The 14,524-nt window shown below is 33.8% G+C and overlaps 1 protein-coding gene across 1 annotated transcript in view; it reads right to left on the reverse strand.

Moving 5' to 3' along the window:
- Nucleotides 1-3,515: 3,515 nt before the first annotated feature.
- The window catches only part of LOC117316799 (neurogenic locus notch homolog protein 1-like), a 48,386-nt gene continuing 37,377 nt past the window's right edge, over nucleotides 3,516-14,524 (reverse strand). Inside the window, exons 26-38 of the mRNA XM_033871573.1 lie at nucleotides 13,681-13,853; nucleotides 13,142-13,226; nucleotides 12,267-12,374; nucleotides 11,587-11,700; nucleotides 11,075-11,194; nucleotides 9,975-10,085; nucleotides 8,731-8,841; nucleotides 8,177-8,287; nucleotides 7,185-7,282; nucleotides 6,022-6,139; nucleotides 5,192-5,352; nucleotides 4,568-4,649; nucleotides 3,516-3,688 (exon numbers count right to left, since the gene is read on the reverse strand). Coding sequence (XP_033727464.1) covers nucleotides 3,684-3,688; nucleotides 4,568-4,649; nucleotides 5,192-5,352; nucleotides 6,022-6,139; nucleotides 7,185-7,282; nucleotides 8,177-8,287; nucleotides 8,731-8,841; nucleotides 9,975-10,085; nucleotides 11,075-11,194; nucleotides 11,587-11,700; nucleotides 12,267-12,374; nucleotides 13,142-13,226; nucleotides 13,681-13,853 — 1,397 coding nt within the window. The 3' untranslated portion in view covers nucleotides 3,516-3,683. The remainder of the gene's footprint in view (nucleotides 3,689-4,567; nucleotides 4,650-5,191; nucleotides 5,353-6,021; nucleotides 6,140-7,184; nucleotides 7,283-8,176; nucleotides 8,288-8,730; nucleotides 8,842-9,974; nucleotides 10,086-11,074; nucleotides 11,195-11,586; nucleotides 11,701-12,266; nucleotides 12,375-13,141; nucleotides 13,227-13,680; nucleotides 13,854-14,524) is intronic.

Below are 14,524 nucleotides of genomic sequence, written 5' to 3' on the forward strand. Positions count from 1 at the left end.
AATTCCATGTTTTTACTGTGCTGGGAAGAAATGATTTTTCATATAGAGACAGACGACATCTAGGTGGTACATAATCTTGGTTATTTCTCAAGTTGTAAGTAGTATTTTCATTAACTCTGTTGGGCAAAAGGTCGTTTAAATAAGATGGCGCCATATTATAGTGCATTTTATAGAATAATTAAAGTTTTTTCTGCTTTCGCCTTTCTAATAGTGTTTCCCACCCGGTTTCTATATATAGCGACTGTCTACTTGTAAATGAGGTTAAACCTGTGACAATTCTAGCTGCTTCTAGCTGAATTTTCTCTAACTTGTCAGTATCTGAGTTGTTACACCCATCCCATAATTCACTCGCATATTCTAGCAAGGGTCTTATAAATACAATATATAATTTAGACAAAATTTCCTTTTTCAAAGTAAATTTCAACTTACGTAAAACAGATAAGTGACGTGAGGCATAATTAGCGATATATGAAATATGTGTTTCCCACTTAGCATTTTCGTTCAACGTTACTCCTAAGTGTTTGTGTATATTACTGCAAGTCAATGTTGTGTTATTAAATTGTAAATTAGTATCAATTTTTTCAAGAGAGCCGTTGAAGATTATAACATCAGTTTTGCTTGGATTAAAATAAACTTTCCATAGTTTTGACCAATGATCTATAGCTGTTAAATCATCATTCAAATGCCGTTCTATATTCATTCTGTTATTTCCAGAGTATGAGAGACAAGTATCATCAGCAAACATTCTTGACAATGAAAATAAATTTTCAGAAATGTCGTTAATAAATATTAAAAATAGAAATGGCCCTAACACCGACCCTTGTGGAACTCCAGCTTTCAAGTATCCGGTATCTGGGCTTGAGTCACCAATGACAACGAATTGATTTCTGTCAGTTATATAGTCTTTTAACCAGTTATAAATATTACCTTTGAACCCATATGAATAAAGTTTTTTCAGAAGTCCACGATGCCAAACCCTATCAAAAGCCTTAGAAATATCGAAAAAAAAACATGCAAGTTTGAAGTTTATTTTCCAATGATAGGCAAATGTTATGATAAATCTCAATTAATTGTGACACAGTAGAATGACCCGGAAGAAAACCAGACTGATACTTATATAAAAGGTTGTTATCAAAGACAAAGTTATATAGATGTTTTTACACAACTCGCTCAAAAACTTTACTAACAGTGCTAAGCAGAGAAATTGGTCTATAATTAGAGGATAAAAAACGTTCACCTTTTTTTAATAGAGGTATTACCATAGCAGTCTTCCATTGGTTATGGCACTTACATTGAGTTAAGGATAAATTAAATAATAACTGTAAGGGAATGCATACAGTTTCAGCAGTATTTTTCAACATTTCATGACTAATAGTATCTTTACCAGTAGCTTTGTTTAATTTAAGATTCAAAAGAATATCCTTTACTTCACTAACAGATAAAATAATATTTTCAATAGTATTATTACCTCTTGATGTAAATTCAGGAATATCAATTGGTTCATCAATAATTTCAGATATGGAGCAAAAGAAAGAGTTCAACAAATCAGCTTTCCATATCCGCCTTCTATTGATTTTGTCCTTCAGAGTTAAGTTCATTTTCGCCGTGTTTGACTAATTACAACAGCTTGTTTATTCCCGTGTTTTGTTTAGTTTGATTAGGATTGACGACAAAAGCGAAGTGGTGATAGTTTAGATTATGTGCAATGTTTTAAAATGTTGAACATTGTCCAAAATTTGTCTTGACTTATACTCGGACTCCTCTCACATTTTTGCTAGTTTAAAACATACCCTGTATATTATTTACGATATCCACAAGTTACCAGTTATACATTTTTAGCATGTACACGTCGTGCAGTAATCTGTATAGTTATTACATTTTACGGGGCTAATATTTATATCATTTGCGGTTGTCCAAGTCGGATCTACATGTAGTTCATATGTGATCAATTTCGCGCAACACCGCTTTGTGAACATTCTGTAGTACATATAGGTATTCGCGAGACAATTATTTTCCTGCTATATTAAATACCATAGATGTAGATAAACTGAATTACCCGCTAATATTACCTACTATACTTTCTATAATATATATATACTTATATCTTGAGTCATAGTATCTACAATATTCACGTGAAAAAGATTATCAGGGAAACAACTCTCAAGTTGAAAAAAATCAATTAAATAATACATTATTTTTTTGTTTCCACTGTCGTAATCGGAACTAAACGGACATATTGACGATTGTTTCCCCCTAACTCATTATCGTACCGATTATAATAACCTACCGATCGTGTAATATAATGATAAGGTAAGGAAAATTTTATGGTTTTTTTTAATTGTTATTATGCATTATATTCAATTCAATTCAATTCTTTTATTGGCATTGCCAACATAGGCGTACAATCATATATACACAAAACAGGTAAGTATAAAGTGTAAACATACTTGCTATTCAGTTGCTGCTGAATATTTTGTTTTTGAAAATTGGTCGCCTTTTAACACCAAATTTTTGATTGTTTAAAACATCAAAATTTAACAAACCAGGCTTTTCTCTCGCACTCTGTTGTGGCGGTGGCAAGCACTCGCATTCTGCTTGTGTTGCCATTTGGCTGAGTTTCTCCTGCACAACAGATTGCTGCTACATGTTTTTTGAACTTTGACTTAAAATTTGATTTCAAAAGATATCAAATAGTATTGGTTAGTATCTGCTATGATTTTGTGGGGGAATTTTCTGCTCCCAGTTTCCTCCCCAACTTCATTAGCTAGCGTGGTTGAAGTCATTGGCCATCATTTGCCACATTAATCATAACAGTTAGCAAAAAATAAATCCAACAAAAAATGTGTAATTTTTGTTTGTTATTTGTTTTAGTTGTCTTCTATTTGATAAATAGGAACTCCCCTTCTCTATACCGGTATAAAATAATAAAGTATCTACCTATATCTACCTATATCTACCTATATCTAGTCTGATAATATATACCACATATACTATAGTATTTAGGGAAAGTTTCATGATGATGATCCAATTTAGATATATTATATTTACCCCGGAATGTTCCGGATGTACAAGATTAAGTTTTGTTTTTATCGTTGCCTTCAAGAAAACATTTTCGGTTCGAAAATTTACAGATATTTATCGAAATGAATATAAAAATTCGTGTTTTTCCCCAGATTTTAGATTTTGGATGGATGGGGGGGGGGGGGGGGGGGCAAAAAGATATGCATTTGCGGACTCGAATTTTTTTCTGTCTAGATGTTTCCAATAGTACATCACATTGGGGAAATATATAGATATATAAAATCAATCATCAAGTGTTTTAAGACGAAACACCAGAATACATAAGCTTTTGTTACCATTTTAAAGTTTAATTTTGAGAAAAATCCTCCCAGTTCTATTGTATAAATCAAAGATGTCAGACTGTCGGCCTTTTTTGTTTTCTCGAAAATGATTGGGCACAACTGGAGACAAAGAGGAACACCTATTTGTAGGTAAAGAAAATAACAAAAACTACGTTCAAAAAAAATATTTATTTTGAATCATATATTGTTTTTTTGATTAATATACAATGAAAAAAATACGGAAAACAAAAACTACATGGTATATGTATATAGTAAGGTACTTATATTTTTGAAGCATTGTAAGGTCGTAGGTTGGTAAACGTGTACCGGTCCGATCTGGGTTTACGCTGAAAAAAATATTATAAAAAAAGGTTATTTAACAATACATATATATCATTACCGAGAGAAATATTTATGTATACATACCTAAATACCCATTATAAAATCTTTGTTAAATAAAATAGCACTACATAATTTCAGAGTGACGGAAAACTTACTCAAAATCCTTGCAATCGAGCCGGATGACAGTAAAATACATTGAATTACTCCCAGACTTGATTGTAATAAGTGATTGTTGTAATGCCTTCACGTGCCGGCTTTTGATTGTAGTGTCGCTTCAGCGTTAATATTGATGTTAATATTGATCTGTTGTGATCATGTTAATGAGGCTCCGACAAGAACACCGCGATAAAATCAAACTTTAATTTTACGTACCTATTTGACCAAGTCAAAATAGGTCTTGACTGAGCGAGTCTTGATCTTTTAACGATCGGGTTCTTCAGTTATTAAATACACGACTTGAAAAAGGCTATTTATGATTCTCGATAAGTCAACGAAATTTACATTAGGGAAAGCTGTTTAGTTTTTTTCTGTTTTTTGGGGGGAGGGGGAAGGGGTAATTTAATTTCTAGGCTGACTAAGCGAGTAATTTTCTCGCGGAATCCGAAGTGGGTCAACAAAGAATGGAGTGCGACCCGGCAATCCAGAAGAGATTGGACACTTGGGTAAAAGTCTACCTACTCTGAATTGTGCAGTATACCACATTGTGTCCACATTATGCAAGTCGGTAAAATTTGCTCTTGGTTAAGAACCGGATCAAAGATACGCGGTTGTTCATGGGCCCCCTCGTTTCGATTTAAATTTATAAAATCAAATACTGACTGTGATATATGAATATCTACTGACATGTCCATATGCATGTAATTTGTGAATACATATATACTTACTACAAGAGCCGCTTCGTATTTGGACATTGTCAAGGGCTATGTGACCCTGGTTATCATCTCCCTTCCAACCAACGATGTAAATCTATAAAACAAAATGACGGGAGTCCTCTATATAACGTTGTCTGAATATATAGAATTTTTTGCAGTCACAAAAAACCGATTGTGCTTCTTTTGAAAACAACACGAATATAGAATATGAATGCTGTGAGACTCTTCTAGGGATCGCACAAATGTCTTGCTAGTGAAAAGCATCTTTAGATATATCGATTAAGTAACTGATACAATAACAGTTTGAATCAAACAGCAGCATATACTAGTTTATTTATATACTGGGCACAGTTGTTCAAAAGGTGATTAGCTTAATCACTTGATTAGTGAAAATTTCATTTCTCATTTTTGCAAATGCTGTGAGGATATCATCTTTAAATTATGTCAGGTGGAAGAAAATTAAGAATACAGAGTATCATAAGGTTTTTTCAAGTTAGTTCTAACAGAAATTATTATATCAGGATTTGAAAAATGTTGTTAAATTGTGATTAGTCTAATCACCTTTTGAACAACTGGGCCCGAGCTGGTTGGCTACATTATGTGGTAGTGAAGTTAAATTCCTATATTTATAGTTACCGCTGTGTAGCTGGATGAGATGGTGATTGAACGGCTTTGCCAAGCGTTGTTGTTGGCGCCGTTTGTTTCCCATATCGTTCCAAAAGGAGAAGCGGCGTAGACTTGAAGATAGTATGTCTGCCCTTTGATGTGGTAGTTGAATGTCAAGCATTTTTTCTCAGCTATGAAATACAAACATTTCTTCAATTCAACATTTTGTGTACTTCATATGATATTATCACAATGCATGTAATTTTAAATTTCATTATTTACGTATTAATCGAAAAACTTGTACTGTTATCAGTTGTACAGTTAAGACCTAAGTGACTTGATTCCAGTTGTCACAATAATTTGAGGTCATAGTTGCATTTATTGAGTTATATGCATCGTAACAGTAATAAAAGAACGAGACACAAAATAATGCCATTTTAGACCATATATCAATATGTGTAAAGCGTACTCGGGGTGGGGGTGGGGGGTAACTCGGGGGATAACTCAACCAAACCAAGAACAAATACTTTTATTCTTTGTAGGCGCTGTACAGCTCTTTACAAATATATTCCCATTAAGTCATAAACAGAATCTTTTATTCGTTGCTAAGACAATCGCCAAGCAACACAGAGTAAGAATTACGAGATACTAGGGTATGAAAGTGAATCAGATTCAAGTTATGACCAAAAGCTTATGATAATACACCTTGTCTTTTTTTAAACACGTACAGGATGTTTCATTTTGTTTTACATCGCCAGAGGAAATCATGAAAAATCAACCTTCATTCATAAATCTCACAAAAGACTCCCTATGTATTGTACTGTAAGATAAACGTAAATTTTAAGGTGACGGATACTTACCTGGTAAATTAAATTTCCCCAGCATAGCGTAGGTGCCAGATACTTCCGTGTTGGTATCTATGTACATATATCGGCTACCGTCATATGCGCTGCTAGGCCCTGTACCGGACGCAGCACCCTATAACAAGATCAGGACGAACTCAAAGGCACATGTTGAGAAGAGTATGGAAAGCTGTATGAAACAATGATATATATACAGTATGTGTATGTATTTTTGGCTTTGTAATGGACTGTATTCTCTATCATGAAAAGCGATCTGCAATGGACTAATTCACTCGACCCTGTAAGTTTTCTTCCTTTTCTTTTTTCAAAGACTTAAACTTTAAGTAAGTGCGAGTCTGTTATATATGAAGTTTTTCATGGATCTTTTCCCACGTCAACCACATACGAAATATAACTGTCATTCATCAAGAAACCTAGAATACTCTCTATAAAGAATCTAAACAAGAAGAAGCCAATGGGCCTTAACGGTCATTTTACTCTAAAGACCAAGTGAAGTATGCATATTCACTAGCAGAACGGTAGTACTGAGAATAATTAGTATTCCATCGGACCAGTTTGATAACTAATTACACTTAATAGTAACCATCCCAGGACCCAACTGGTGTAACTGAAGAAGATCTTAAAAGGTAGTTAACTCTTAGACATAGTGATCATATTTTATTTCGAGTTTATCCGTAAATAAACTGCACTTAGTCAGGACCATCTCAGGATCATTTCAGGCAACTTTGAGCTGATTCCAATTTGTGGAACTCGAGAAAGTTTGAAATATATTTTAAGATATTCACTCAAATTCACTCACAAATAAACACCACTTAAATTGGTCAGTGCCATCTTATCATCCTTTCATGCAAATTTTATCTGAATCCCACCGATGGAATTAAAGAAGCTTGAAATGTATTTTTAAAGATGGTGGTCATCTTGGATTTCATAACGACCCGAAAAAACACAAACACATGGTCAGAATCATTGCAGGGTCATTTCAGACAAGTTCGAGTTGAGTCTTATTGGTACAACATGAGAAGAATTTTGAAATATTAAACGTTTACGCATGGCACATGGCGCCCTCTGCACAACGACGGACAAAAAATGATGACTATTAGTCAAAATGCTCAACTTAATTCTGTTATGTCTTATTGTAGCTTTTTTAATAAAGTGCTTACCGAAATTACACTCCAATCAAAATAGTCGTTATTGATTTGGACCATTCCACAGTTTGATTCGCCGACCTCAAACGAGCAGACCATAATTGTCGCAGCATCTTTAATACAAGGTAAGTATAATTATCTATATATGTGTTAAATAATGACATATATTTTGCACAAATGTAAAATTACCCTTAAAGTTGAATTATATTCCTGTCTCGAAAAATAGAAATAAGTAAGCCTGTTTTTCTGATCAGTGTTTACCCAAAAGGTCGTGAGGGAAAACAAATTGGTATAGGTCATCATCCGCTGTCCATAATCTTTTCACAACAGATATCCATGAAGTTTGCTTGGAATGTCTAGTAGAAGGTCATGTCCAATTAGTTGTATTAAGTGAAAGCAAAATTTAATATGGCCGTCATGACTCTCATATTTAAAATCTATATTTAGCTTATATCTTGATATTATCAGCTTCATAATTACGAGACTTTGTATGAATGTTCAAGAAACCTTTCGGAACTATTTTGTTATTTTAAAAGTTTATTTGATTTGGTCAACACAACAATTACAAGAAGTTAGACTATGAAAAAAACTTAAATCTTGAAATGGACAAGTTACCTCAAGACTGAATCATTATTACTTTACATTGATAAGAAACGATGACTTGTTTGACCAGTGCCTTTTGGTGACCTATATATTGACCTGTGTCATAGCTCAAGTGTCTTAAGATATCGATATGGAAAGGAAAAGTATAACATATTGATAAAACGGATGCCCATTTTGATCTGTTACCTTGGACGACTTTTGAATTGACATTTGAAATTTGATCTGTGGTATTCAGTGATTTATTCATATTATTGATAATTTGGCATATTCAAAATGTATGTAACATAAAGCAACATCAACAAATCTCTATTGGTAGTATCTTGCATATATTTTCAGCGTGAAAATCACTTAAATAAGATAACCACAAAAATATAAACGTATGCAGTAAATAATAAAATACAAACCATTAACGTCACAGTTGTTTCCTGAAAAACCGGAAGTACAACTGCACGTGTATGATGATCCGGACGCTGTGCATGTTCCACTGTTCTGGCACGGGTTAGGTACACACGGATCTGGAGCGATAATAATTTATAGTGTTTTTTTTGTATTATTTTTCCTGTTACTATTCCAATGATTATTAATTTTGAATATTTGATTATCAAATTATGTACAAAGAATTATTCCAAAGACCTTCATTGTAACAGCATTTTGCGAGATTATGAATAGTTCTATATATGAAGTAATGGCACAAACAAGTACCTTGTCTTCTCTCGGATATTTTTGTCATCGTTAAAAACGGAAGTTTAAGTTTCAGATTAAGAAAAAATCTCTTACACTTAAAGCAAAAATAAGCAATCACACATGCTTGATGTAGACGGATTGAAAACTTTAATTTATTGGAAAATGCTATCGGGAACCATCAGTGATTTCCGTAAATTAGATTTCTTTATCGTTTATGGAAAGTGGCGATCATATGATTGATATCTAAGTTAATAACTTCGACTGGAATACAAACCGACAACATCGCAGTTAGTTCCTAAAAATCCAGAGGTACAACTACACGTGTATGGTGACCCCGACGCTGTACATGTTCCACTGTTCTGGCACGGGTTAGGTTTGCATGGATCTGGAGCGATATATATAGATATATGTATATATAATTAATTCCCTTATAGATCCTCTCCGGTCGATGTCTGCTGTATTCACTAATATGGTATGCTTTTTATCATGGTAAAATGTTTGTAGTCATTTCAACAAACAGCAAACGAACAAAGAAGATCGACATAATGATCAAACCATAAATCCCACTCAAAATTGGACAAAGTAATAACAAAGTTATAAACACTTGCCATATATATATATTAATATAAAGTCACTTGAAAAAGTACAATGAGAATAAGACCAGGTGATCCGGTCCAGTAAGCGTCTTTTGCTTCATACAAGGTGTATGACCGTCTTAAGTCACATCCTCAAATGAGAACTAAGGTGGTGATACCTGAACCACCAGGTGTATCAACAAGCAACGACTGTCTTCATAACGCCCAATAAAGTAGAATATTTCCAAATCAGTACGTTTTATCGACCATTTAACTTTGCTGTGATCTGCATCAAACTGCATCTTTCGAAAGTTTGTCTTGCTTAGTTCTCAGTCAGTAGTCAACATCTGTATCGGAAATCGTGATAATTGGAACAATCCCTTGAATATCATATTAACTGGGTAATGTAGACAACGTAGTGAGAGGATGCATGTATTTAACTATCTAGAATTGTACAATTAACGATTAGGAAAATTAAATCACCACGCGTATCATAGCTTATGTATGCTGTCCATGCTGGTCACGTTTTAAGTTAAGGTCGTAAAGATCAACATAAGCGACTGATGTTGAAGAGTCTAGTGTCCTTAATTTCTAGTTCTACAGGGTATATATTATCGACATTATAACGTGTTTGTTATTCAAAGATAATTTGTTTGTTTGTTTGTTTATGTTTTACGGCCCATCGACAACTAGGGTCATTTAGGGCCAAACAATATACTAACATGTTTTATTTTTAAAGTTAAAATCAGATAAAATTTGTCATTTTTAAAAGCATCCGTATTGTATATTTAGATCATTATGATAAAAAAGTGGTAAAATATGTATATGTACGATCTGCTTCACCCGTTTTAAAAATACGAAGAAATTTCTTAGATACTTCGGTCGGCAGAGAGGTTTTTTTGCTGGAATTTGAAGAGAACAGATAACATTTAATTATACAAACCATTTACTTCGCAGTTAGTTCCTGTAAAGCCGGTAGAACAACTGCACGTGTAGGATGATCCTGCCGGGGTACACGTTCCACTGTTCTGACACGGATTAGTGACGCATGGATCTGGAGCGAGTCGTATAAACAAATATTATCTTTATTTTGAGAACTGCTCATGAATGTCTATATCGGAACATGAGTAAGCTTTACATACAAGAATAGGGGAAGTAATCATACATACATCCGATACTGGGGTATTTAACTAGTCTAATTTCTCGCAACTGTGACTGGGTCGCTTAATTCGCAAAATATAGCTACAAGAAAAACTACCCGATATACTTGCTCAGAAAAAGGATTTTCATTATTGAATTGCTGTTTTTCAAGATCGTCATTTTAGCAAAAATATCACTTACTTTTTAAGTCCAAATAAAAAAAACAATCATAGGAGGCGATCACAGAGCTCAAAGTCAATCAAAAGAAATGCCACAATATGACATTGCTAGTTTCACATCTGTTACTTCACCAACGGGATATAATTGATGATCGTACTGCCAGTTTCACATCAATTACTTCACGAACAGAATATAATCCAATATGGTATTGCTTGTTTCACATCTGTTATTTCACGAATAGAATATAATTCAATATGGTACTGCTAGTTTCTCATCTGTTACTTCACAAACGGAATATTATAGTTCAATATGGTACTGCTAGTCTTCAATGTCTTAACTTGTTTTAACATATATTGAATTACATATAGATATTAAAATAGAAATTAATTCATGCAGGTTATTTTGCTGTACAATATATTCAAAGCAAAATAAACACAACATGAAGAAGTAAAATAAATATTACGATGCAAAGTTTAGAAAGAATCATAAGTTTAGTTATCGTCAATAGATATCTCAGTCTATGTTTAACCTTATTCGCAATCCGTTAACAAAAACTATCTAAACCCATTGTTTTACTTACACAACATTATGTGATATCTTGATTTTTGTTTCACATTTATTGCCTCATGTACAGACTATTCTGTCAATTATCGTTGTCTCGAATTCTGATTATTTGAAGATCCTGCATAAGATAACGAGGTTTGACTTAATTGAAAAACTTACTGCTTGTTTCACACGTATTGCCGGTGAATGCGCCAGTACAAGAACAGATGAAGGTTGAGCCCGATACGCTGCAGACTCCCCCATTTTGACATGGTGAAGTGGAACACGGACCTGAGTTACCTAGGACAAAAGAGAATGTTAAACGATTAAACAAATCGACTATGTCATTTTACTGACACCAGATAGAAAGAATTGTTCTTTCAGGAATGAAAATAACGATACTCGGGAGACCATTATATCGTTAACTAGCGCCTGGTATAATGGTATCTTGCCTGCAAAGTTCTGGCATTTACATCAGGTGTAAATACCATTGAAAGTCAGTTCAATGCTTAAATGCCTACGAACGAACCCGACACTAGAATTGTTGCCAGAATGACCCCGCCCTACGTGATTCCCATTTTGCCTCAAACTTTTGTTGATTGACTAAGAACCCCACAAAAATCAAATTCTTAAAAAATAGAGAGATATCAATTATATTCTACATATCAGTGCTACAGAATATGCTTTCTTACTGTTTTCACAAATTAATCCAGAAAATCCAGAAGCGCATGCACAGGTGAATGAAACCGCATTTCCAGAACATATTCCGCCGTTCAGACAAGGATTGGTTAGGCAAACCGGCGTCACTGTAAACAAATTTGATATATACAGTCAACGTACTCATTTTATAGTGCACTCAATTTTTACAAAAAAAAAAAAAAAAAAGCCATAACTTTAGTAGTGAAAATGGCATCCGGGACCATGCTTTATTTAAGCATTGAACGGCTTTCAGTTGGCATTCATAGTCAATATGAATGCCAACTGGACAGAGGCAAATTCCATGAAGCGCGCTAGCGCTTCATGTTGAATTTGCCTCTGTCCAGTTGGAATTCATATTGACTATGAATTCCAACTGAAAGCCGTTCAATTCTTATATTTACCATCTGCGATTTTTTATTTGTCATGCGATTTTTGTTTTGAAACTTTCAAATTCAAATTTTCCGCGCTTACCAGTAGCAGAGATCACTTCCTGTTGGCAGTTCATAGGCTGGTGAACTCGCAACTGAATTGGTAGGGTTATATAGTGGCAGTGCCATACAATGGTAAATATATTAGTATGAACATGTAATACTGTCATGGATGAATTGGGTTTACGTGAACTTGATCTTGACATGTATATGCCTGTGTTGACATCTGTGTTAATCGAATATACCTTCAGAGCAGGTTGTTCCTGTGTAACCACTGGGACATGTACAAGTCGCTGTGTTATCCGACACGGTACATGTTCCTCCATTCTGACATATGTTGGGTTTGCAAAGATCTAAAAACAAAAAACAAAACAACAACAGAAATGTGTTCAGGTATGCCGCTATCCCGTCGTTATAACTCAAATCTAACATGTCGCATGAGTTGATGGTTTTTTCAACATCTCTTCAAAGCTATATGGTTCCAGTTTCTTGATCAAAGATCAAAATCACTTTACCAACATATTTGAAGTCCACAGTTCAATTACTTTATCTAATTGACAAGTTATATATTGTAACCTACTGCCATCGAATGACGAATTAACTTTTGTTTTTTGTTTTTTTTCACAACCAGAGTCTAATTAGAACGAACATGCTAATTTACGTGAAGTATGAAAACTACAATAGCAATTAAATGGTAACATTTCCAATATCGGTACGGGTACATAATGCATAAAACGCATCAAATTAAGACATTTAATATTTGCTGCCTTTTATGTTCTGATATAAAATTTGAGAACATGACTTTGCCCTTTTTTATCTATTTTTATTTTCTAAAATTTATACGGCGGAATGTCACAGAAGACGTTTCATTTACTTTAAAAGAAAACAACACCTAATTCTCATATTCGTACTCCAAAATGTAAATTTAAGTCAAATATACAGCATGTCAGGACCTCTTAACCAAAACCAGCATGGTAAAAAGTATATATCTTTACATTTTTACATTTAATCTATCAGAGAAGTATCCAGTTTCAATAGTTGGCTTAGCTTTGGAGAATATAGATATATGAATAGATTTAGTTTTTCTATACCAGAACACTTATATGAGTAACATATTTACCACAAGTTCCTGGATAAATGCGTATGTTGTCGAGAGCTACATATGCATTAGTATCAGTAACTGTTATTGTTACTATGAACGCAACCTGCAATGAACAAAAACAGGTTATGATTGTAAACTACTCTATGAATATAACATGTTTGTATTGTCCTCTCGCGATTCCGTGTCCTCAAAACATTCAACATCACATTTCAAAGATGTCTGCTTCGTCTTAGTTTCTCCCAAATCATAATGTCCATCGTACCCTATGGAATGTCTTTTGGGTGTTCTCTGGAAGACTTTTATAGTTACAATTCCATAAAATATGTAGCGATATGAACTGAAACATTCAACTAGTTTAAACCAAAATCAACAAAAATACCGACATCATAACCAATCCATAATTCAAACTCAAAATCTATAAAAAGGGATTAAACGAAAAATGTCCAAATCGTGATAGTGTGGGATTGTGAAATGATGACATGGCACAATAATTCAATAAATCATAATTTTCAATGGCGTTTTCAAAAGTGTCCATGTATATAGAAGTTACAATGTACCTTCGTGTGACCAGATGGTATATCTGCTTTAGCCTCTTTATACTCAGTAAGCGATTCGCCTTGTCTGTACCATATCGAGGACAGTGTGTTGCCTGATGCTGTTGTTGAATATGCTCCAAAATTCCCCGGGGCTCCGGACATTATATAGTAGAACGTCAGGCAGTTATCGCCATCTTTGCAAAATGAATATAAATTATTTAGTAAGACATTTCATTCGTAGTGATGAAAAATCAAACAATTTAGATTTTGAATAAAACAGGAACTGAAACCAAAGGTGAAATAAAGTGCAAATTATGGGTTGTTGAAACACAATTTTGATAAACAGTCTTTTTTAGAATAGAAAGGGAAAGGGACATTATGTGAATGACAGAACTTTAGTTCCGTTAAGTGAAAAAATAACTTTTCCAGGTTTGACATTGAAATACAATCAACTTCGGTATCTGAAACTGTAATAAATCAAAGATCGTGCGTTAATTCGAAATCAAAAGTTCAGCTCCCATAGTAAAGATTCTTTTTGAAATATATTCGATTCACTCGAACACTTTTTAACGAGTCCAATGGTTTTGAGAGGTAGGTCGACTAGCTTCAATACAACGATCTTGCCCATAAAAATTGGCCTGTTTATTTATTTTTTTTCAATTAAAAGTCCTCAGATATTCAGCATAACCCGCCTAATCGTATAGGTAACAGTATACAAAAATCAATAGATAAGATAAAAACAGTACGCATAACAGAATAAACGCGCTAAAAATAAAATCTTTCAATTGCAAACAACATTTTATTTACTTTAATTCACGTCAAATGAATTGGACATCAGACTAAGCCTTTGCAAGTCTTTTCCAAA

This window comes from Pecten maximus, chromosome 18 (genome assembly GCF_902652985.1).
Source record: "Pecten maximus chromosome 18, xPecMax1.1, whole genome shotgun sequence".
In the NCBI taxonomy this organism is placed as follows: Eukaryota; Metazoa; Mollusca; class Bivalvia; order Pectinida; family Pectinidae; genus Pecten; species Pecten maximus.